Source organism: Panicum hallii, chromosome 9 (assembly GCF_002211085.1).
Source record: "Panicum hallii strain FIL2 chromosome 9, PHallii_v3.1, whole genome shotgun sequence".
In the NCBI taxonomy this organism is placed as follows: Eukaryota; Viridiplantae; Streptophyta; class Magnoliopsida; order Poales; family Poaceae; genus Panicum; species Panicum hallii.
Genome location: NC_038050.1, coordinates 48,069,802 through 48,088,199, shown reverse-complemented (window position 1 = coordinate 48,088,199; position 18,398 = coordinate 48,069,802). Strand labels below are relative to the sequence as shown.

The window sequence follows — 18,398 nt, the reverse complement described above, 5'->3', positions numbered from 1 at the left end:
ACCACAGTTGGCCCCCGAAAAATATAGATAGCTGAAAAATTTATTTAGCTTGTGTTTTCTTGGCCAGGTGGTCAGTCATGTATCAAATGATAATTGCATCCTCTACCATTCTTTTTCCCTTTATCGTGAATACCAGATACCATGTGACTCCTTGCCAAAAAAAAGGTCCCCCCATGTTCCTTGGTCTGGCAACAATTTCTTCCTCTTGAATGAGCTGATACCACTATTTTCTCATGGTTTTGTCCTGAATAAATCGTTAAAAAGAAGTCATAGGTCTTGAAACTTTCAACAAAATACCGAACCAATTTCCACTTCTGTTAGTACCTACAAATACTTTAGCCCCAACAAAGGATTTCGAAACTGGATTGCTAAACTTTAACAGTTCGGCTGTCCCAATGGTTACCGTTTGTTTTTCCTATCTTTTACACTTCATGTTTTATCATGTTCTTTTTACACATCGTCTCCTCATTGTAATGTGTTAGGCCAGTACAACTGGTTACTGATGGTAGCTGTCCGGTTACCACTGGCATTTGTTCCCTAGCCTCAACTCACTGCTGTATACCTACTTTGCTATCATTACTTTTGTGAAAGCCATGCTGCGAGACATCAACAAGCTGGTGCATTGTTGTAGGTCAAAGACTTCTCAAGTCACTAAATAAAGTTCATGTATTATATGGAATCTAGTTCTATGTATTCTTTGCTCAAAATTTGTAAAACCTACCCTTTCAGAAAAAAAGATGTTCAATAGTTTGAATGGTTGCATAGACTTATGTTGACATTAGGTCAATGTGTACATTTACTACTATCCGTGTCATATTTACTATTTCAGTCCAACTAAATCACAATGGAAAGCATAATTTTATTTGCTGCAATCTTGTTAGACATAATGCATTTGTTTCTTTTACTTAACATCTTATGCTTTATCCTGCATCCTGTTACACAAATAGGAAATATACTCGATTAAACTGCCTGGGAACCCCAAGCTTGGTGAGGGGAAACCTGAGAACCAGAACCATGCTATAATCTTCACTCGGGGAGATGCAATACAGACGATCGATATGAACCAGGTTTACCTTTTTCTATTTCACTGCTAACGGTAACCTTATCTTTTCATTGATAGACACTCCTTGCAGAATCTGTTTACTAGCATTTGCATAGATTATTCTGTATTAATTGTTATTGGGAGTAGAATGTCAATTCGAAAATTTTATTACTTTTGGATTGGTCATTTGGTTGTCCTGTTTTTAAGAATTCCATTCATGGTATAGATGCTTAGTTAACCATGACAGGTGAATTGTGTTAAATTCTGTTCATACTTGGTAAAATTTTCTATAATTTCCAATAATGAAGGATATATAGTATATTCTTTTAACTTGCTTGTATATTTACTGTGGGTTTCTAGAGCAACATCTTTAAGTTCTAATATGCTGTCCCGTCACCTGAGTCTCTCCATGAGACGTGCACAGATTAGATTCAAAGGGTTGTGAGGATCACTAGACTCTCACAGGAGTAAAAAAATGATACACCCATCTCCATTTAATATGATGTGCACGTATAATCTCATCCAACAATGGTCCGCACTCGGGTTTTGTGCGAGCACTTGGATGAGGTTGAACTGGACACTAACATTTCTCGATATACATATCAGATAGTATAGATTCTTTTTTAGAACAACATTACAGAGTTTCACATACCTCTTTGTAACCTTGACTGACAGAAGTTCCCATGTAGGATAACTACCTGGAGGAGGCAATGAAAATGAGAAATTTGCTTGAAGAATTTCGTAATGCTCATGGAAACCATGGCATAAGGAACCCCACAATTTTAGGTGTGAGGGAGCATGTTTTCACGGGAAGGTTATTATTTAACTAATCTTACTCATTTACCAGCTATCTATATTTACTTATTAAATGTTTCTGTATTGACCTGATCTATTTCATTTTTGCTAGTGTCTCTTCCCTAGCGTCATTTATGTCCAAACAAGAAACCAGTTTTGTTACTTTGGGGCAACGAGTTCTTGCTTACCTCAAGTGAGTAAATGCTGCCAACCATATGATAACTTGCTATAGGAAATATTGTTTGGCTGTTCTTTCTTACTACATTCTCTTCTCATTATGGGATCTGTGATAATGATTTCAAACTGGACAAACTTACTGGTGACATTATCTTTCTCCAGGGTTAGAATGCACTATGGACATCCTGATGTTTTTGATCGAATATTTCACATAACCCGAGGTGGCATTAGCAAGGCATCCCGAGTGATTAATATAAGCGAAGATATATATGCTGGTGGGTATTTTTTATTCTCTACGTTTAAGTTTCATCATGAGTTTGACATGGTGGCAGTTGTGCTTCGTTGTATTTGATGCTTGGAACCAGATTTAAGTCCTTAAGAAAAGGAATTGTGACTATTTCAGCTTCATGTGTGTGAGTTTTCTGTCACTAGAAATTGGACTGTTGTTCAAAATGTTGTGGATATATTCTGTTCCTGAAATAACCAGATGTTATGATTACACAATTATATTGTTTATGTACGTGTGGCTTATTATATTATTTTGAAAAAGATGTGTGGCTTATTATAGTTCTGGGAGAATATGTGTACTTATGGAAGGGATGTTGATTCTGTAATATCATCTCTGTTTTTGTTATTTCTATCACATTATAAATAACTATACACATTGCATCACTTCTGGTTTCATATTGGATACCTGAACTCTTCAAAGTTCTTTAAGCGTGAACTATTCTGCAGGATTCAATTCGACTCTGCGCCAAGGGAACATCACACACCATGAATATATACAGGTTAATATTTAAGTTCCCTTGTTAACCTTTAAATATTCGCGGTTATTTGACTTAACAGGACATGCGCACTTGCATACTTTTGCACTTGAAAATATTAATATGTGCATTACAATTCAGAAGACTGGTGAAACTTAGACATCAGAATTGATTATCACTTAGTATATAGTGCACATGTTACGACCATGTGCACACAAAGTTGCAAGCGCACGTGCTAACATTTATATTGATGACATTGTAGATTCTTTGAAGGGCACGCATGCTTGCATTTATTCAATGAGTGCATATACCACTACCTCCATATTTACTATTCCCAGAAGTTTATAAGGGAATACAAATTATTCTTCTTTTCAGGTTGGGAAAGGTCGGGATGTTGGCTTGAACCAAATTGCACTTTTTGAGGGGAAAGTAGCTGGAGGCAACGGCGAGCAAGTTCTCAGCCGAGATGTGTATCGGCTGGGGCAGTTATTTGACTTCTTCAGGATGCTAACCTTCTTTTTCACCACTGTTGGTTATTATGTCTGCACAATGGTATTCCCCACCTCCTTCCCTCCCTTATGCTGCCTCTGCATATGGGTTTATTTTATGGATGCTGGATTTTTCTGTAGCATCTCATGTGTTTACTGGGTTCTTTCCGTGGCATCTTAACTTGCAATACAGCATGTGGTTACCTGAGTGCCCATATAGCTAGAAATTGCAACAGCATTGACGCGGCATGCCTGCATACTGCTGTCATGTGGGGCCGGAAGTACTCCCGGCTCAACAAGAAGGCCACGAAGACGCAGGATGCAGCCCAAGCATCATAGTTATCTTAGATTGAATTTTGTTAGTTCAGGATTTTAGATGGACGACTTTGGTCAGTTTAAGGTTCAGTTTGTTTGGGATTTGGTTTATCTCGAGTTGTTGACAGCTCGAGCAAGGGGCAAAGGGATTGCCCTATATATATGAAGGCCCTGTATCTGGAACATCAAGCAATAGAATTTACTTATATATATGAAGGCCCTGTATCTGGAACATGAAGCAATAGAATTTACTTCCTCCACCTCCTTCTAATCTAAGTGCAGAGCAGGAGACTTGATCTCTCCCCTCTGTCGTCAGCTACCCAGCCAGATTCATCTGGCCACTACAACTGAACTGCAGCTTCTCCAGAAAGCTGATGCCACAACTTTGGAGGCTTATGAAAATAGAGCCCAGCTTCTATCAGAGTCCCAAAATGCTGTTTGGTAAATTGTTGAATTGAATTTGTTCTTGATTCATGATAGGAATCTATCTTGAATATTCCCTTTTGCCGTTGAGCTCAAACCACAAAGCTTGTTGAACTTTTGAATATTTTGGATAGTATTAATTTTCAACATTGCATTGAAATTTGCATTGGAAATCTGATCTGTTTTTCCATCCCTGGCAAGGAAACCTGGTTCTTGATATCCACCTTGAACAATTCTGCAATAGGAATTAGTTCATAGTGAACTGATTCTGAGACTTTCAACTTATTAATTACCAGTCTGTTGACTTGTTTGTTCATTTATGCGCGCAGATGACTGTTTTAACTGTGTATATCTTCTTGTACGGAAGGGTTTATCTGGTGAGCACTTTCAATTCTCAATGTATTATTCTCCACTTTTATGTGGATTTCTCTGAATTTTAATTTGTCTGAGATTTGGTATTGTAATTTTCAGGCACTCTCTGGACTTGACTACTCAATATCTCGCCAGGCTAGGTTTTTGGGGAACACAGCACTAGATGCTGCTTTGAATGCTCAGTTTCTGGTCCAGATTGGTATTTTTACAGCAGTTCCAATGATAATGGGTTTCATTTTGGAGCTGGGGCTGATGAAGGTGGCTTTTTTTTTTGAAAAATATATCTCTTCTTTAGGGCTTGTTCGGTCAATCCCCTTCTCAAGGGGATAGGGAGGGATTGAGTGGGATTTTGGCTTGTTGGGGATTTGATCCCTCCCAACCCCCTTCAATCCCCTCCAAACCGAACAAGACCTTACTGGGTATTTGTTATCACATCATAATGTTCAATCTTTTGCAGGCTGTTTTTAGTTTTATTACAATGCAGCTCCAGTTTTGCTCAGTCTTTTTCACCTTTTCGCTTGGAACAAGAACACATTACTTTGGTAGAACGATCCTTCATGGTGGTGCAAAGGTACAAAAGTCGTATTAATTGTTAAAAGTATCACTTGCTAGATTTTTTGCTGAATGTTTCCTTTATGCAGTATCATGCTACTGGAAGAGGATTTGTTGTTCGCCACATAAAGTTTGCTGAAAATTATAGGCTTTATTCGCGAAGCCACTTTGTCAAAGCGTAAGTTATTTACTTTCCAAAGTAGTCATAAATTCTTATAGGAAGTTGACCTGTATTATAAAAGGTTGCGCAAACATATCTTCCTATAATAGATAAGAGTGCTAATTTATTATGTCAGTGCAATTGCTTGTACTCCCTCCATTACAGTTTATAGGTTATTTTGGCTTTTTTATATACATAGTTTTTGCAATGTATCTAGACATAGTGTATATCTAGATGCATAGCAAAATCTTTGTACCTAGAACAGCCAAAACGACCTATAATTTGGAACAGAGGGAGTAATATCTTATATTACTGTGCCACATGCCTACTGGAGTAACAAGGTCGAATTTATTGTTTAACAGTGGGTGTATCGATGCATCCATAACATGGAATCTGAACCATTACCGTAACTTGTGTGAGGACAAACCTGTGTTTCTGTGCTTTAGGTTCAGAATCAAACCTGGAAACACTTGATATTTGTTTTTCTTAGGCATTACTGGGTTCTGACACTGCAGTTCTAATAAAGTGTGCTTGCTTGGACTAGTTGGTGATTGATCGGAAAGACATTCTTATTGCAGGCTTGAGGTTGCTCTCCTCCTCATCATTTACATTGCGTATGGTTACACGAAGGGCGGTTCATCTTCATTTATTCTGATAACTATCAGTAGCTGGTTCCTTGTCATGTCTTGGCTTTTCGCGCCTTACATATTCAACCCCTCTGGTTTTGAGTGGCAGAAGTATGTTTATTCTAATCCTACCTTTAAATCCTTTCCTCTAAGTTGGTATTTGGAATCGAATGAGACCATTGATTGGGAGAATTGACAGTTAGGTGGCTTTTTACATCGTGGAGAAACATAACACCATATTGATGAATATTTTCACTGGATGCATAGGAAAATAATGTTTACCCCCCCCCCCCCCCCAAAAGATTATATAATCCAGCTTATAGGTGTGGAAGAAAAACAAAACTAAAATAAGCTGAAATAAGTTGGTCCAGGGGAGCTTAGAGGATTATATAAGCTGGGGAGCCTAGATTATTGTATGATGGCTTTTATAAGTTGGGGTTATAGATGGCCAAACGACCCAGCACGTTCCCGGGCACAACTTGACTGGGCCTGGCATGGCATGGTGGTGCTGCCGTGCCATGCTGTGCCTGCCCACGGGTGGGCTGCGCCCTTGACCCAGGCACGGGCACGCCGTGCCTATTTCGTGCTGTGCTGGCACATAAAGCACGGCTGGCCTAGCGTGCTGAGCCAGCCCACAGCCTGTGGAGGCCTCCGCACCACGCCAGGCCGCCAGCGCCACGCCGCAGATTTGCGCGGGGAGGAAGAAGGGGACGTGAGCAGCGACCATTGACTGGTGGCCTTCCTTCCTTGGCTCCGGTGGCGGAGGGGGGCAGCGGTGGCGGTGTGTGTGTGTGTGTGTGTGTGTGTGTTGGGGGGGGTAGCAGCAGCAGCGCGCAGAGGAGCTGCTGCGGGAGAGAGGCGGCGGGGTCGAGGAGGCTGAGGCCGGCAGCAGAGGGTGGGGTGGTCGAGGAGGCGGAGTTTGAGCGTCGAAAGGGGGAGCTGCCGAGCTAAGGAGGAGAAATGGGGAGAGGCGCCGGGCTACGATTTCCAGCAGGCTTGCGGTAGGATTATATTTGGAGGTGTGACAGGCCTTATCAGGCAGTCCGTGCCGCTCGGCGTGCCAAGGTGGCAGCCAAACACGACAAGTGCTACCAGGCCGTGTCGTCCTTAGGCTGGGATAAAAAGCCGGGCTCCGTGTCGGGCTGTTTGGACATCTATAGTTGGGGTGTTTGTTGACCACATGAACATGAGCTTATATAAGCTAGATTATAGAAACAGGCTCTAAGAACATGTTTTTGTTTTGGTATGCATAAGAGACATGGATGCTTGATAACTTATTGTACTTACTCTGCATTATTGGAAATATCAGGACTGTGGAGGACTTTGATGACTGGACAAACTGGTTACTTTATAAAGGAGGAGTGGGTGTAAAGGGTGATAATAGTTGGGAAAGCTGGTGGGATGAGGAGCAGGTCAGCAAGGATGCACCAGTGTTTGAACTATATATTTATTTTAACCCTAGATAGTTTGTTCTTTTTACTGAACAATTAACACTGTTTAATTAAGTCATCTCAATATGTTTATACAGAGTCATATCCGGACTTTCAGAGGACGTATTCTAGAGACAATCTTGAGCCTCAGATTTCTCATTTTTCAGTATGGCATTGTGTACAAGCTTAAGATTACGTCGCATAATACATCCCTTGCAGTAAGTTGAGCTCTCTCAGTTAGTAGTTCGTCACTGTAAACTCTTCAATTGCTCACACTAGGGGCTTCCCCTACTGTATCTCCCTTTAAATGTTCTTCAATTGCTTTGCCCCTTCTTATTAACCCGATTATTCACTGGTATTAAACCTTTTTTAAGAATTTTATATATCATGCCTAAGTTTTGTTTTCACTTCTCATTTCTGCGTTTTTGATCAAACTGATCAATGGTGGCACCTCAATGCAAGTAGGAATCAGCATAGCGCTTTACCCTATCCTCACGGAAAGCATCTGTATGCTAGTACGACCTATAGCTTCACCTTCCAGGTCTTCAAAGAATTCAACTAGGGTGCTGTTTGGTTGGCAAGTGCAAATGCAAACGGTAATGAAATCAGAATACGCTGCGAATGCAAGGGATGTATCAGAATACATGTTCTGTTTGCTTCTTTTTTCTCAAACGCGCAGGAGAGCTGCACATCAATATATTAAGAAGAAAGAAAGGGGTAGGAAACCCCAAGTGATACAGAAAGGGGCCTGTATCACGCCCTTACAGAGAAAAACCTGAAAACTATTACATACGGCACAAATAGCTGAGACCTAACCAACTAAACAGGCCAGAACCTAAACAGCCTGAGAACCAATGGCGAGGAGGTGTGACACTCCTCGAGCCTCGGGTATAGACCACTGGTGTAACTCCTCTTCGATGACAGAAACCACACGACACATCAGGAGGAGCCCCATTGAAGACGCATCGATTCCAGTGTTTCCAGATGGACCAGGCTCCCAAGATGATGATGGAATTGAATCCTTTTTGGACCTGGCCGTCCACTCTTGCGCTTGCAGCTGCCGACCAATCAGAGAAGAAAAGGTCGGTCTGTGGAGCTAAAATCTGTAAGCCGAATTTCTGCAGAACCCTGAACCAAACCTGACGGGAGAATACACACGTGACCAGCAGCTGGTCAGCTGTTTCTTCAACCTGGTCGCATAGAGAGCAGACTGCAGGATGGGGAAGACCTTTCCTGGCTAGGCGATCAGCTGTCCAACACCTATTTAGTGCAGCAGTCCACATGAAAAATTTGCACATGCTAGGTGCCCAACTCTTCCATATTCTCTCCCATGTTCTGTTTTCTTCTAGACCGATGTGATGTCCTCCGCGGTGTTATCCGATTGCGCTGCATTTGGAGTGTGGTATCAGCTCTCTACTAGCCCGCATCCGGTTACACGGGATTCAATTACAGAGCCACCGGAACAAACAGTAGGCAACACAATCAGATACCCATTGTAATCAGTTAGCATTACATTCGCCACAGCCAAACACCACCTAGGTATATATGTCAAATGTTTGGACCTAAAAATATGTTCTTGTGATTTGATAAATTTGGAGTGTAACATGTAATATGGTCTTAGTAAATAAATGTTATTGGGTCTCTTCATTTTTCCCTTGTAATCTTTGTCATGGATTTCAGTGTTGAAGTGGCTATTGTAGATATTCATAGCCTAAGTGTTTAAAATAAGTAACATAAAAACATAATAGTAGTATAGCAGGACGCACATCATGCTTTACTTCTGTTCCTACCACCAACCATGTTTCTCTCTTTCTAACTTCTTCCTATACTAATGCCTTTGTTACTGTCCAGGTCTATGGTTTCTCATGGATTGTTCTCTTTGTTATGGTTCTCCTTTTCAAGGTTCATCATGTTAATTATTTAGGCTTTCATATATTGCACGTTTTCAGATCATATGGATGAACTCTAAGCTAAGTTTTTGTTCTGGTTTCAGCTTTTTACTGCAACTCCGAAGAAGTCAACTGCCTTGCCGACTTTTGTTCGGTTTCTGCAGGGCCTCCTTGCTATTGGAATTATTGCAGGAATTGCGCTACTTATTGTATTCACCCGCTTCACTATTGCTGATTTGTTTGCGAGTGCACTTGCTTTTATAGCAACTGGTTGGTGTGTTTTATGTGTAAGTACTACAACATCCTTGTATCTCCTACTTAATCAAAGCAATAGTAGAATATTCCAAGTATCAAATTAGTGGCTGGTAACTTTGCTGCTGTCATGGGTAGCCCTTTGATGCTTGCATAGTGAATTGATCACACTATTAGCCCGTTTACCAACTTGTCTTTGTCTTGTTTCACCGCTTTAGCTTCCATTTTTTTTATTTTGAAAAATATATAATTGATGTCGAAGAATGTATTCCAGTAACATTCTCATTGTCTTACAGTACCAAATATGTCTATAATACTTCTACTAAATATGCTAATAGTACTTCTGGAGATAACTTAGTTAACCATAATCCTGGTGGAATATCAAGTTTTATCACTATAGCAATTAGAAGGAACATGTGTATATGGATAGTGCAATTCTGCCAAACTCAAGTTCATGTGCTTGGGTCATCACATTAGTTTGTCATGACAATGCCCTGCTAACTTTTTCTTGTCATGGCAGCTGGCCATCACATGGAAGAGGGTAGTAAAAACCCTCGGGCTCTGGGACTCTGTACGCGAGATTGCACGGATGTATGATGCAGGAATGGGCGCCCTCATCTTTGTGCCAATCGTTTTCTTCTCATGGTTCCCCTTCGTGTCAACATTTCAGTCACGCATCCTCTTCAACCAAGCATTCAGTCGTGGCCTGGAGATCTCCCTCATACTGGCGGGAAACAAGGCGAATCAGCAGACATAAAAGGCCTCGTATGTTTCTGTTGTACATTCTTGGAATTAGTGAGGGCTGCGTAGTTAGTTGGCTCGAACAATTTAGCGAGGGTTATTACTCAGATTTGGAAAAGCCAGCCTCTGTACATAATTGCCTCGGTTATTTGGATGCTAATTGTTTTGAAGGAACAGCTACGGCAGTAGAGATGTATTCATTATTGTAACCTGAGCAGATGTACGTTCACCTGGTCTTCACGAAGCCAGTTTTTTGTTCCGATGGTCTAGCAGCAGTATGTATGTTGCGTCTGTGCCCGTTCGGGTTGTGCAAGAAACGACGTGCTTCAACTCCGTCAGAAACGCTTTGCAAGTTCCATGAAATGGCATATGTTCAGTTAATAGATTTTTTGAATTACGAAATACTGTTTAGTGTTTACATGTCGAACCTTGTAAGTTTATTGCACAAAATTCAAGGTGCAACTCCGGCGCAATAGAGCAGCCCTTGAGAGCTGGCGTCCAAGAATGGTGTTTTTCCGTTTGCCGTCATGCCCTCCGAAGTGCCGTATCAATGTGTAACTTGTCTATATAAGCATACTTCAACAATATCTGCTTGTAGTTTGCTGCTAGGCACATGTGCTGGGGTAGCAGCCTAGCAGGGCTGCAAGATTGGCTGAAGCTGAACCCACCAACGAAGGGTGATGCAGACGGATTCAAGAAAGAGAAGGGATGACGGCAAACTACAGAGAATGGATTTACTTTTTTAAAACAAATATAGAGACTAAACCACAGCACACCGCAGGTGCAGGTTCTTAATGGTTTCTCTAAAGTTTCATGTTCAACCGTGCAGATAAGAACGTCGCGAACCTCGTACATGACACTTTCGAAAACTTCATGAACACTGGCAAGCAACGTGGAAGATAGAGCAGGCTGGCAAGATATTGACCACCTTTCGATAAATATATGTGAAACTAGTCAACTACTGAAACAGTTTTTTGGTTACATGCAAATGCTACGGTTTATAAGCATTTGGATTGACTACCAAAGCATAAATCCATCCTACGGATTGCAAGTGTCTTGAATACTCGGCAGCATATGCCAATGTTCTAATCCCATAGTAAAGATTAACACACCATGGAAGAGATAACATCTGAGGATGAGCTAGTCGCCCCCTGGCCCACCAACCACACACACACGAATTGAAAACAGGAAAGCGATTTATCGGATATTTTAATTACGTCACCTAGAAAGCAACTCTTTCACTGCGCTAAACAAACTATCTTATCAGTCAATGCCAAGTTTTCAAAAGTGAATTTATTGTATGAAAGTAAGCGTCACAAGATATTGACTAGTTTATATAGGGAAACACCCCCCCCCCAAAAAAACAATTGCACTTCTAACTTTATTATAAGTTAAACTATTTTAAGTTTGATTAAATTTATACAAAAATATACCAGTATTTTATTATAGCAAATAAGTAACATTAAATTAATCATGAACCACATTTTTGTAGTATATTTTATTTTGCGAAATATAGTATAGACGCAAACGCAAAGTCACCGTAGACGCCTTGTTATCGATGAGCACGTTGTCTACCACTGAAAAAAAATCATGCTAGTTAAATCATGAAATATATTTAGAAAAATGCGAGCACATATGTCGAGTCGAGGACTCGCATCCGGATGAGTAGTTGAGCACGCTCATTTTGCTTTCATAGTATACCTATTTGATGCCATAAATATTCGTACTCTAAAAATTTGGCAAACTTAAAATAGTCTGACTTAGGACAATACTTCTTACCATATAGTGAGAACATAGTCATTGTTTAGTGTTATCTTAAAATTGAAAATCATATTGTGTTTTAGTATACACCTAAGAAGAAATAAAGTTGAGCTCGCTATTTTTTAGCAATATCTTTGGCAATTAATAAGTTGTTACAAAACTCAATTGTTGAACATTTTTGCGGAGCTTATAATTAGCTCAAAGATGGCGTAAGAAAAATAAATACACAAGTGCAATCCCAACGTGGTATCTTTTTATACTAAAAAAACACAGGGAGGAATTTGGCAAAATTTGCTCAATAAAGATGCATGCTTTCAAGCATTTCGGATCTCCAAGGTAATTTTTGCTTTTTTTTTCTTAGGGAAAATTTTAGTTATCCCAAAAATCTAATTTTTAACCTTCAAGTACAAAACTGGACACCGGGACCATTCAACTATTGAAACTAGATAAATTTAGCCCCTTGGATGGTTTCAAAGGTAGGTTTTGCATTTTTTGGAAATTAAAAAAAATCTAGTTTAGCTTTTAAAATTATTAAGTGCTTGAATCATCTTGCTCGCCAATTCCTCATCATCAATTTGTTAGGCATCGATCAAGTCATAAAAGATCATTGAATTTGCTAACGAGAACTGATACATTTCATTTTGCACATCCTTTGTGTCTCTATAGTTCTCATTGATTCTATCCAAAAGGCAGTCATTTTTTTTTGGGCTCGGATTCAGATCAGTGGTCGACCTCCGTTCAATATAAAAGGTGGATGAATGTGGCTTTTGTTTTCATCCAGGCAAAATCTATGAAAAATCCACTAGCAACAAAATGGCATTATCCACTAATTCACCATTACAATTTACAAAGCAACAATTACCTAGTACTACTAGCAAGTTCATTGACACGGTACAATCAAGCAAGCACGCAACACAGTCTCGCCAAGTCTCAAGCAGCTCCTCTGGGCACGATGCGCGCCTGGAGCGGCTTGGCCATGACGATGGTGAACTCAGCCTTCTCGCCGTCCACGTCCACCTCCTCCCCCTCCGCGCTTCGCCACTCGAACACGCGCACCAGGTTCGCCACGAAGTACTCGAGGTGAAGCGTCGCGACGTTGAGCCCGGGGCAGATCCTCCGCCCGGCCCCGAACGGCATCATCCTGATCTCTCGCGTGCCCGTGATGTCAACGCCTTCGCCGTCGCCGCCCGGCATGAACCTCTCCGGCGCGAACTCCGTCGGCCGCTCCCACGCCCGCTCGTCCATGCCCATGTCCGCCACCAAGAAGTTCACCGTCGTGCCCTTCGGGATCACGTACCCGCCCAGCTCCATGTCCTCCGCCGGCGCGTGCGGCAGCACCATGTGACCCGGCGGGTGGCGCCGGAGGCCTTCCAGCACCACCGCCTTCAGGTACGGCATCTTGAGCACGTCCTCCTCGGAGATATGATCCGAGCCGGTGGAGGCCATTGTGGACTTGATCTCGTCGTGGAGCTTTTCCTGGATGGCCGGGTTCTTGACAAGCTCAGCCATGATCCACTGCAGCGCCGTGGACGTGGTGTCCGTGCCGCCGTTGAGGAACTCCGAGCACAGCGCAATCATCTCGTCGTCGGTCAGCGCGCGCCCGCCGTCGTCGGCGAGCCGGATGTCCAGAAGCGTGTCGACGTAAGAGTGCGGCAGCGTCGTTGTCTCGTCCTGCGGCTCAGGCGGCACGGCTCCGAGTCCGAGCTTCTTGCGCTCCCTGCGCGCGTCGATCAGCGGCATGTACATGTCCTTGAGCCTTTGGCGCATGGCGAACATGGCCTGCAGGCGGCCGCGGAAGAGGCGCGTCGTGACGGCGGGCAGGAAGGCGAAGACCCTGACCTTGGTGGAGGAGTAGAGCAGCAGGTCGCGCTGCGCGGCGGCGATGTCGCGCACGGCGCGCTCGCCGAGCTGCTCCCCGAAGCACATGGCCACGAGGAGGCGGAACATGGCGTACTGGAACGTTTCCACGATGGTGCCTTGGTCGCCGCCCCCGTCCTCCTCCCTGAGCCGCAGCTTGTCCGTGAGCTCGGCGAGCACCGCCGCCCGCGCCGGCGCGAACAGCCGGAGCCGCGCCGGGTGCGCGACCTCGGCCACGAAGTTGCGCCGGAACAAGCGCCACAGCGGGCCGTAGCTGGAGGTGGAGATGGTGGCGGCGTTGAGACCCAGGAGGTCCCTGGACGCGAACCCGGGGCGGTCGGCCAGAGCGGCGCCGCGCTCGACGAGCGCGGCGTGCGCGAGGCGGCGGTCGGAGACGGTGACCTCGAGGCGGGAGCCCATGCGGAGCGTGAGCAGCGGGCCGTGGCGCGCGTGGAGGCGGCGCATGGCGCGCACGATGTCGATCCCATGGTGCCTCACCCACAGCAGGTTGCCGAGCACCGGCACGACGGCCGGCCCCGGCGGCAGGCGGCGGCTGGCCTTGCCGCCGTTCTTGGCGTGGGAGGACAACAGCATGAAGGAGAGAGGAAGGAGGAGAGCCGCGAGGAGAAGCCACATGAGCTCCATTGTTTTTGTGCCGATGGCGTTGTGATCCAATTGAGATCGATGCTAGATCCATGTGTGATGGTGAGGTTTTATAGAGAAGAGGAGAAATGATGACGACGACTCAACTTGTTCCGTTGCAAAAGGGATTATATATTCTTGGAGACTATTCTTTGGCTCTTTTGCTGTGACTCTTCGCGGCTAGTTGAGCAGTTGATTCGTCGATGGCTACCAGCTGTTGCTTTTAGGCCCTCTTTGGCTTGGCAGGGCTTCACCACCGGCTTCAGGTGAAGCCGTACCAGAGGGGCACCTCTAATTAGCTCCGTCAAAGAATTCCGAATAAGTCCCGCAAATCCTGCTCACACGGACCGATCGACGGAGCCGGAGCCCAAAATAGTGGCTCCGCCCGGCTCCTCCCCCTTCCCACACCCAGTGTTACCAAACTGCCCATCAACTCGGCGAAAATTAACCCGAAATTATGCTGTACCTGGAGGTTGGAGGCTTGCCGGCGGTTGTTCCGAGGCTAGAGAAGGGCGCGCCGCCCGCCGATGTCTACCCACCGGAGCGAGCACCGCTCGCCGTCCATGCCTCAGCCGCAGCCTCACACGCTTGGGCTTACAAGGGAGCAGCTGCAGAAAGCGCGCAGCAGGGCATGCGGAGCAGCTGGCCGAGGCGGGGCAGCAGACAAGCAGCAGCATGCAACAGCAGTGCTTGGCTAGCGGCGGAGGCAAGCTAGCAGTGAACGGCCAGGAAGAGTCGCGAGAATGGACTGCGGCGGCGCGGAGAAAAGAGAAAGGAACGAGTAGAGCTATTTTACCAAACATTTTATAAAATAATTCCAACCTCATTAAAGAAGACGCTTCACTGTAGAAGTTAGAACTGGAGCTGTTTTGACAAGAGCTGGAGGCTTACCAAACGAACCCTTAATTATTTGGACAGATTGATGTTACCTCCCTCGCAAGCGGATTTCAAAATCTTCCATTTTAAAAAATGGTGTGGCATTTCAAAATCTTCTATTTTAAAAGATAGTGTGGCAGACAAACCTGATGGGATCTCTTATTCATACATACAGGAAGCTTTTTTAAAAAAACACGGTTAAGATACAAATAGCTATAAATACACGTACATAACCCTACTTCAAGTACTCCGCGAATAATATGCCATTTATGGTTATAAAAGCAATATGCGAAGCATGAAAGCAACCAAATTCAATTTGTATATTTTTGATACACTACTAAGTTTACTTAAGATTTTCTCGAAACATAATGTATCCTTAAATTTTGAATGGAGGGAGAAGTGCACATTATTCATGACTTTGTCTGCTCTGCGTGCTTGGATGCGAAGGAAAGCAAATCTTCCGAGCATTTGGTGGTTTGAACTCCGGGTAAAGAAAAGATGGAATAACGCGCACGGACCAGCAGCAGCGAGGATGGAATAGAATACCGTCAACTGTCATGTTCATCGTTTTCCTCGGTGCGGTCTGCTTCGCTCGGCACGCAGAGATTTTCCACCGCCTGACCAGTTTTCCTAGCTGTGAACTTCTTGCGGGATCTGATATATTTTCTGCACACCAAGGAGGACCCCCGGGGCAAGAAACAAATTGAAGATTCCGTCCCGGCTGTAGTTGATGGGTGGGTGGATGGATCCTTCACACAAGCCAGGGTCCTTTTGGCACAGCTTTTTTGGTTTTGATTTCACCTATTTTACACACAATGAGATACTATAGTATAAAGCTGTGTTGTAAACCTTTGCTAAAATAAACTAGAAACTAGATGAAGCTATATTTTTTAGCTTCACCAGTTTCGGCTTCACTATTGAATCCCTCCCAAACAGCTCCTTACTCTGCAATAATTGCAGCTGATGCTAGTCAAATGGAAACAATATATAGGAAAACTAACATGAACAACCGTGTTAAAATTTGGACCTCTTCATTAGGAACACTGTGGATATACCTGTCCAGTTCCATCCTCCTCCCTAGCCAATCGTAGTAGGAACATGTCAAAGAGAAAGAGCACGAGCAGGTCACAAGAAAATCTTTGCTTTACGCTACCTCCTGGCATCTAGCGCCTGTTACAGTCTCAGCTGATGACGCGCCATACGCGTATTAGGCTAGTTGTTATACGGTGACGTACGAATCATACAGTGCGCCGGCGCGTAAGCTTCCTGTAGCCTCAACTCCAAAACTTAATTTTACCCAACGCAAACACTCTTCAGTATTGCTTTATTCCCATGCATTCTCGCCAAGAAAACCTAGGCCGCTACTCATTATATTACTACAAAAATTATTTATATAGTGGTCGCCGCTTATTAATTGGAGGATCAAATACATACACATATTTCATCGCGTACATGTCTACTCATGCTTACTGCTCCCCTCGGTTCTAAATTATAATTTATTTTAGCTTTTTTGATACATAGTTTTGCCTAAGTATCTAGACACAGTGTACATCTAGGTGTATAGCAAAATATATGTATCTAGAAAAGTTAAAACAAATTATAATTTAGGACGAAGATAGTATGAGAGAAAATTAAAATTCTATGAGATTTAAGCAATATACAAAGATTTTGCTAGATCTAGTGAACGATGAAGGCCATAGACACCTCATTCTCATAGCCTTCGCCAGGTTGTCTGAAAACCGTATAGGCCCTCTAAGGGAGGCCCTCCCTCATCGGCCGCGCGAGCTCGCGTCGGCCCTTGGCCCTGCCCTCGCTGTTCGACTCCCTAACTTGCACCGGACCTTGGCCCTACCCTTGCCGGACGCAGCCCCAGCGCTGCCCTCACTGGTCGCCGGATCTCGACCTCTCCGGGCCCTGGAGCTTCCTTCCCCACGCCGGCGCTCTTCTCTCACCACACCGGCCGTTGGGCCCCCCTCCACTCGCTCTTGTGTCTCCGGAGGCTATCCTCCCCACGCCAGCTGCCGCATCGGAGGCGACAAGGGCTTGGTGTTGGTGCTGCTGCGTCAGATTGCTCGGGGCGGCGGGCGGCGGCGTCGGTGGCGGTCCGGCGCAGCTATGGGCTCGAGCGGCGGGGTGGTCGGGCGGGCCGGCAGCGCAACGACGTGGTGCTCGGGCGACGGTGCATTGGGGAGTAGTTCTGTAGTTGCCAATCAGTTGGGAAGAATCGTCAGTTGGGCACTCGATTTGTAAATGGTTAATTGAGATTTGAATTTGTTTAATTAAGATTTGGGAATGATTAATTGAGAGATGTAATGGTTAATTGAGATTTTTGAATAGCCAATTGAGAGTTGTGAACGACTAAATAATATTTGGGAATTAATGAAATTGAAATATGGAACGACTAATTAAAATTTGAAATTAATATTATTGAGGTTTATCAGGATCTCAAGGATGTCATAGACAATTTATATCAAATCAAGCAAAAATGACGCAAATTGAAAGCCATGCTAAGTTTCTCACCTTGACGACATAGGATAATCATCTTTTGACATGAACAATGCACTCATTTATATATGTAATATATAATTTCGTGATAAACATGTCATCAATGCAAAGTTCACATCACTACGATCATTTCGCATATAAACATCATATCAAAGATTCAGGGACATTACAGACAATTTACACAGCTGTCAGGTCACAACAGCTTTTTCACAGCAGGTTGAACCAAACGACTTTCAGCTTTTTCATAGCTGACATCTCACAACAGCTTTTTCATAGCTGACATCTCACAGCTGCTTTTTCACAGCTCACAGCTAAACCAAACGCACCCTAAGACTCCAACCAACGGATGCACCACCTCCGCAGCTTCCACCCAACTGCCACAACCGCTATGCTTCTTCAGCTGTTGTCGCAACCATCATTCCCCTACTGCTACTATATCTCTACACATAGAAATGAATTCGGATCGAATAGGAATGGAATCAGATCCGGATAGTATCTTTTACTATATTTTAATCCAAATTCAAATATAAATACGGATCTTATTGGATAGAAATGCAAAATGAATAGTACAAGTTCGATTCAGATTTGGATATATACCTTCTCACGAGTATAAATTTATTTTATCAATATTTTATAGTAGATCAAAATTATTAATAAGTAGAGAGTAACATATAAGCACATAGCACATGCATAAAAGATAGATAATAGAGAATAGCGTACAGATAATTTTA

At 43.6% G+C, this 18,398-nt stretch overlaps 2 protein-coding genes across 4 annotated transcripts in view; one reads left to right on the top strand and one right to left on the bottom strand.

Annotated features, from left to right (window-relative positions):
• LOC112874452 (callose synthase 10) overlaps positions 1–10,407 on the top strand; it is a 32,945-nt gene extending 22,538 nt beyond the window's left edge. For all 3 annotated transcript variants that reach the window (XM_025937771.1, XM_025937772.1, XM_025937773.1), the window contains 16 exons: positions 948–1,067; positions 1,732–1,856; positions 1,950–2,030; positions 2,177–2,289; positions 2,750–2,802; positions 3,154–3,330; positions 4,334–4,381; positions 4,476–4,634; positions 4,834–4,947; positions 5,018–5,106; positions 5,667–5,825; positions 7,024–7,126; positions 7,243–7,362; positions 8,996–9,046; positions 9,138–9,320; positions 9,806–10,407. In XM_025937771.1, the coding sequence (XP_025793556.1) occupies positions 948–1,067; positions 1,732–1,856; positions 1,950–2,030; positions 2,177–2,289; positions 2,750–2,802; positions 3,154–3,330; positions 4,334–4,381; positions 4,476–4,634; positions 4,834–4,947; positions 5,018–5,106; positions 5,667–5,825; positions 7,024–7,126; positions 7,243–7,362; positions 8,996–9,046; positions 9,138–9,320; positions 9,806–10,042 (1,932 nt within the window). In that variant the 3' untranslated portion in view covers positions 10,043–10,407. The remainder of the gene's footprint in view (positions 1–947; positions 1,068–1,731; positions 1,857–1,949; positions 2,031–2,176; positions 2,290–2,749; positions 2,803–3,153; positions 3,331–4,333; positions 4,382–4,475; positions 4,635–4,833; positions 4,948–5,017; positions 5,107–5,666; positions 5,826–7,023; positions 7,127–7,242; positions 7,363–8,995; positions 9,047–9,137; positions 9,321–9,805) is intronic.
• A 2,122-nt stretch (positions 10,408–12,529) lies between these two features.
• On the bottom strand, positions 12,530–15,032 carry LOC112873769 (cytochrome P450 89A2-like). Its single transcript, XM_025936818.1, has one exon. It carries the CDS (start codon positions 14,287–14,289, stop codon positions 12,718–12,720), a length of 1,572 nt encoding a protein of 523 aa, XP_025792603.1. The 5' UTR covers positions 14,290–15,032; the 3' UTR covers positions 12,530–12,717.
• Between the last annotated feature and the right edge of the window lie 3,366 nt (positions 15,033–18,398).

Coding starts and splice junctions, on each gene's coding strand:
- LOC112873769 (XM_025936818.1), bottom strand. CDS start 14,289: ATGGAGCTCATGTGGCTTCTCCTCGCGGCTCTCCTCCTTCCTCTCTCC.